We start from the raw sequence: 6,140 nt of genomic DNA, 5'->3' as shown, positions 1-6,140 counted from the left end.
TTTCCAGCATCTGCAGTCATTGTTTTTACCTCGTTGATTTTAACCCTACTGTGAATCCTCTTGCAAGGATGCCTGCCTTGAAGAAGTTTTCCTCCTCTCTCTACAAGAATCTCAGGGAGTCTCTCTCTCATTGCAACTCCCAGTCCCCACCCCCACTCTCCTCTAGCTTATCTCTCCATGCTTCAGGCTCTCTGCCTTTATTCCTGATGAAGGGCTTTTGCCCGAAACGTCGATTTTGTCTGTCCTCGGATGCTGCCTGAATTGCTGTGCTCTTCCAGCACCACTGATCCAGAATCAGAATCTGAACGTGTTGAGTTCAGCATCAAGTCCAGAAGGCTGTAAAGTGCCTAGTCTGAAGATGAGATGTTGTCCTCCCAGTTTGCGCTGGGATTCACTAGAACACCTGCTCCTTTTTTTAAAACTGTGCCCCTGATTTCTGAATAAAAGCCAAAAAATTGTGGATGCTGTCAATCAGAAGTTGCTAGAAAAGCAAGTTTGGTAGCATCAGTGCAGAGAAATCAGAGTTAATGTGTCGGGTCGAGTGACTGGGGTTCTAAGCTGAAATGTTAACTCTTGATTTCTCTCACAAATGTTGCCAGACCTGCTGAGCTGTTCTAGCAACTTCTATTTTTGCCCCTGATTACTGACAGGGGGGTCCTCCTTGCCTGCACCTATCTGTTGTGGGAAAGACAGTTTACAGTTATAGACAGAGTAACTGAGCTCTCATAGATAGGTGTTTGTGAAGAGTAGATCATATTACTACTGTAATTAGTTACAATACAAGAGGAGATTCCGTTATTCCACAATGTCAATCAGTCCACACAAGGAAGAGGTTTCTTACAGTGAGAGAGGGTGAAGTAGACCCCGGGGCATCACGTCAGTTTGTTAGAATGGAGTTTGCTCCAGTTCATTAATTTTGAATCTCACTCAGTTTGTATGAAATGGTCTTTCTGAAAGTAATTACATTTTTAATGTAACAACACAAAAACGTATTTATTCTATATTACATATTGTTTTACCCAACAGTCATTTTTAAAATGAGAAATTATACAGATAATTATTATAATTATAAGAAGGCTGCACCAAAATAAAGACACATTTGGCAGCAGGATATAAAAGACCAGCTGAGCTGAGTGGGCGGGATTCGAACCGCCTTGGCTCCGCGGCCGGGCCTCGCTCCTCGAGTAGCAGCAGCCGCCAGCATGTGTTCCACGGCTAGGCCAGGGCCGGTCTTACTGGGACTTCGGGACGAAGTGATCGGGGCAGGGAGCCGCTGTTCCTGGGAGACCAGCAAAGTGGGCGGGAGACCGGTAAGAGACAGCGGCGGGCGGCAGGACCCGGGGGGGGGGATGTGGGGATTGGAGGCCGCGGTGTATCCATTTCTGCTGTCGCAGCGTTCTGAGGCACGTGACCAGCCCCATTCATAAAAAGGGAGGGCTCAGAGGGCGGGGCTTAACTACATGACACAACTTCTTAAAGCCTCCCTGCGCCACTGTTGTACAGCGGGCCAGTGGCGCAATGGATAACGCGTCTGACTACGGATCAGAAGATTCCAGGTTCGACTCCTGGCTGGCTCGAAACTTTTAAACAAATAACCTCCACTAGAGGTCTATGTACAACAAGATATCACAAATACTTTTACTGATGAGGAAGAGTGCTAAGTTTAGAATTAACCCATACCTTGCATTGATGCATTATGTCCTCTGTTTAAAACTTGTGGCTGATTGTAGTGATTGCACCCACAATCACAGGAGGATCCTTCAGGGGCTAAGCATCATAGAGATATACAGCACAGAAACATACCCTTCAGTCCAACTCGTCCATGCCGATCAGATATCCTGACCTAATCTAGTCCCATTTGCCTGCCTTTGGCCCATATCCCTCCAAACTCTTCCTAATCCTATATCCATCCAGATGCCTTTTAAATGCTGTGATTGTACCAGCCTCCACCACTTCCTCTGGCAGCTCATTCCATACACGTACCACCCTCTGTGTGAACAAGTTCCCCACTTTGGTCCCTCTTACATCTTTCCCCTCACCCTAAACCTACGCCCTCTAGTTCTGGACTCCCCCACCCCAGGGAAAAGACATTGTCTATTTATCCTATCCATGCCCCTCCATGTTGAGAAGATGTTTCCCCTCGTGGGAGAGGCTGGGACCAGAGAGCATAGTCTCAGAATTTAAGATGCTAATGTAAAATTGAAATGAAGAGGGCTGAGCATCTTTGAAGCTCTTTGCCACAGAGAGTTGTGCGGACAGAGTTCATGTGTTTATTTAAGGCTAAGATCAATTCTTGATCAGAGTGGGAAATTAAGGGTTGGGGAGAGAGGGCAGGAAAGTGGATTTGAGGAATGCTGGATCAGCCATGACCCAACTGAATGCTGGGGGAGGCTCGAGGGATCAAATGTGCTGATAATTGAATTGTTACAGTGCAGGTGGAGGCTTTTTGGTCCTTCCTGTCTGGACCAGCTCTGCCATTGAGCAATTCAGTGTGTGCCATCTCCATGTAGTCCTTTTTCAAATAATGATCAAGTTCCCTTTTACATTTCTGGATTCAATCTGCCTGCTGGCGGTGTGTACCAAACCCTCTCCACTGGCTGCATGCAAAAGTTCTTTTCTCATTGTCACTTTTGCCAATTGCTTCAAATCTTTTCTGAAGAAGAGTCGTATTTGATTTGAAACATTAACTCTGTTTCTCTCTCCACTGACACTGCCAGGCCTGTTGCATTTCTCCAGCACTTTGTTTTTATTTCAGATTTCCAACATCTGTGGTATTTTAGTTTTACTTCTAAATCTGTGTTCTCTTGTTCTCAATCCTTTCACAAGTAGGTACAGTTTCTCCTCAAATGACTCTCCCCACACTCCCCACCACCCCATGATTTAAACACCTTAATCAGATTTCCTCTCTGCTTTCTCTTTTTGAAGGAAAACAGTCTCAAGTTTTCCAAACTAACTTCATAGAATCGGGTAGTACAGAAGAGGCCTTTCGGCCCATTGAGTCTGTGCCACCAAAGATATGCTACTCCCTAAACTAGTTGCACTTTCCATAGCCTTGAATGTTATGACATTTCAAGTGTCCATCCAAGTCCTTTATAAAAGTTTGGGAGAAAGTGAGGGCTGCAGATGCTGGAGATCAGAGTCAAAGAGTGTGGTGTTGGAAAAGCATAGCAGGTCAGGCAGCATCCGAGGAACAGGAGAGTCAAAGTTTTGAGACATTCAGGATGCTGCCTGACCAGCTGTGCTTTTCCAGCATCACATTCTTCAACTCCCTTTATAAAAGTTTGTAAGATTTCTCACCTCAGCCATCCCTCTCAGGCAGCGCATTCCAAATTCCCACCACCCTCTAGACCCCTTTTTTTAATTTACTTTATTTTGAAAAACTTTATTTATAAAAAAAAATCTGTAAGTACATTCAGAAGTTTGAAGTCAGTTTGAAGTGGGTGGCACAGTGGTTAGCACTGCTGCCTCACAGCACTAGAGATGCGGGTTCAATTCCCGCCTCAGGCGACTGACTGTGTGGAGTTAGCACGTTCTCCCCGTGTCTGCGTGGGTTTCCTCTGGGTGCTCAGGTTTCCTCCCACCATCCAAAGATGTGCAGGGTCGGGTGAATTGGCCATGCTAAATTGCCCGTAGTGTTAGGTAAGGGGTAAATGTAGGGGTATGGGTGGGTTTTGCTTTGGCGGGTCGGAGTGGACTTGTTGGGCCGAAGGGCCTGTTTCCACACTGTAATGTAATCTGTATAGCCTTTGCAGGAAAAAAACCAAACACTGAAATTTTGATATTTTTCAGAAGTTCCCTGCAGTTGCAAAAACAAAGGTACTTTCTACTCATGCAGGAAATGATTTATGTTCATTTTGAGGCACCAGGAGAGTCCAATAACTGAACAAACCTTCGTTATACTTCAGTAGAAAGACCTCAGACAGTGGTCTTTCCCCACTGTGTCTCCTGGCAGCTACTCTGAGCTTTAGTGTGTCCATCACACGTAGCCCTGTATCTGGGTTAGAGTGATGCTGGAAAAGCACAGCAGGACAGGCAGCATCCAAGGAGTAGGAAAATAGACGCTTCGGACAAAAGCCCTTCATCAGGAATAGAGGATATCAGTCTGTAACACTGGGTCAGGGTCAACTCCTTGCTCTGTAACACCAACAAGTTTCGGGCAGACCAAAGAGCGTCTTTCTCTGAGTTGATGGTCCTCCCGGTGCAGTCGATGTTTGGCTCGGTGAATCCCGGGGAACAGACGGTAGAGCACAGAGTCCCGTGTCACGGAGCTGCTCAGGACAAACCTCGACACAACCTAGGCTTCCTTTACAAATGCACATCTCCCCCCCTCCCTCCCTCCCCAAGCCACTTTGAGGGTAGCGTGCGATGGTGCAGGGAGTGCAGTGTACATGAAGGGTCTCCCAGGTAGTGCCTTTCTCACCACCTGCTGAATGATGTCTTGGTGCTTGTTAGAACGTTCTGGTGATGAGGCGTCTCTGCCAAATGACTTTGACAGTCTGCTCAGGAAATAACCCATCAGGATCTACCCTCTCCTATTCTCACAGGGTCTCCAGGATGCTATGTACTGACCACTTCCTGATGGACCGGTGGTCAACGGTGTTCTCCTTTGCAAGCTTTGAGGAACCAGTGATACCCGAATGGTCCAACTATTTGGACTGTTCTGTGGCACAAAGGCCAATCCCATCCTTCGCAACACTGGGGAAGGGTAGAACCTCAGGATGCAGTGACATTTGTGTTTGTGTACCAAGGGTCTACACACAGCTTAATGCAGCTGCACACAAAGGGCGCCATCAGGATGAGGGCAGCATTGGGTACACCCTAAACTCACCGCCCCCCTCACACCAATCCAGAGTTTATGTACATGGTGTCCACGTGGACACAGTCCATCCTAGACCTCCAAATGAAATGGAAGGTAGCTCAGGGAATGGGCCAGACCTGCACCACGTACAGCAACACCAACACTACCTCACAGCAGAAGACCAGATTTTTACCTGCAACGGAGAGAGAGCAATACACTCAAAAGCCCAGTTTCTGCATCACTTTGGCGATAGGCTCCTCCCAAATTTTTGTACACACCCTGGCCCCTCGAAACCATATTTCCAGCACCTCCAAATAGTCTGTCCTGGAGACTGTAAGGACTGCTGATGTGGGAAGTCAACAAGTGTGGTGCTGGAAAAGCACAGCCAGTCAGGCAGCATCCGAGGAGCAGGAGAGTCAACATTTTGAGCCAAAACCTTTTGTCAGGACCTGCCCTGACAGTGAAGACTTACTAACGTACATTCTGGGTGGCCTGGGTGGGGTGAGATTCACTTCTGTTTAGTTTATGGGTTGTATGGTCCATCTCTAATTGGATCTTAAGGTGATGAGCATTGACTGATACTTCCCACCATCTCCTGACTGGTTCCTCAAGATGTCACTTATCCATGGGCCCACCTTAGTGTTACTTTGAGGAGAGGGTAGTTTGTAATCTCCTCTTGGCACCTTTGTTTCGGGTGGGGCTCTGTATGCTCTGGGCTCCCCACAGTTGATAAGCCAAGCTCATTGTTCACTGTCAACTGGGGTGGTACCAGGGGACTGGAGAGTGGTGAATGTTGTGCCCCTATTCAAAAAAGGGAATAGGGATAACCTCGGGAATTACAGGCCAGTTAGTCTTACTTCAGTGGTAGGCAAAGTAATGGAAAGGGTACTGAGGGATAGGATTTATGAGTATCTGGAAAGACACTGCTTGATTAGGAACAGCCAGCAGGGATTTGTGAGGGGTAGGTCTTGCTTTACAAGTCTTATTGAATTCTTTGAGGAAGTGACCAAGCATGTGGATGAGGGTAGAGCAGTAGAGCAGTGTACATGGATTTTAGTAAGGCATTTGATAAGGTTCCCTATGGTAGGCTCATGCGGAAAGTCAGGAGGCATGGGATAGAGGGAAATTTGGCCAGTTGGATAGAAAACTGGCTAACCAGTTGAAGTCAGAGAGTGGTGATAGATGGTAAATATTCAGCCTGGAGCCCAGTTACAAGTGGAGTCCCACAGGGATCAGTTCTGGGTCCTCTGCTGTTTGTAATTTTTATTAATGACTTAGATGAGGGAGACGAAGGGTGGGTCAGTAAATTTGCAGACGATACGAAGATTGGTGGAGTTGCGGA

The 6,140-nt window shown here is 47.0% G+C and overlaps 1 protein-coding gene and 1 non-coding gene across 3 annotated transcripts in view; both read left to right on the top strand.

Annotated features, from left to right (window-relative positions):
* The first annotated feature begins 300 nt into the window (after positions 1–300).
* Positions 301–6,140, top strand: part of pdcd2l (programmed cell death 2-like) — a 21,940-nt gene continuing 16,100 nt past the window's right edge. For both annotated transcript variants that reach the window (XM_043706526.1, XM_043706525.1), the window contains exon 1: positions 301–1,310. In XM_043706526.1, the coding sequence (XP_043562461.1) occupies positions 1,203–1,310 (108 nt within the window). In that variant the 5' untranslated portion in view covers positions 301–1,202. The remainder of the gene's footprint in view (positions 1,311–6,140) is intronic.
* On the top strand, positions 1,505–1,577 carry trnar-acg. The gene has a single exon. It is a non-coding gene; the product is annotated as a tRNA-Arg (tRNA).

The sequence above is a fragment of the Chiloscyllium plagiosum genome, chromosome 17 (genome assembly GCF_004010195.1).
Source record: "Chiloscyllium plagiosum isolate BGI_BamShark_2017 chromosome 17, ASM401019v2, whole genome shotgun sequence".
Taxonomy (NCBI): Eukaryota; Metazoa; Chordata; class Chondrichthyes; order Orectolobiformes; family Hemiscylliidae; genus Chiloscyllium; species Chiloscyllium plagiosum.
This window is presented reverse-complemented; position numbering and strand designations above follow the sequence as displayed.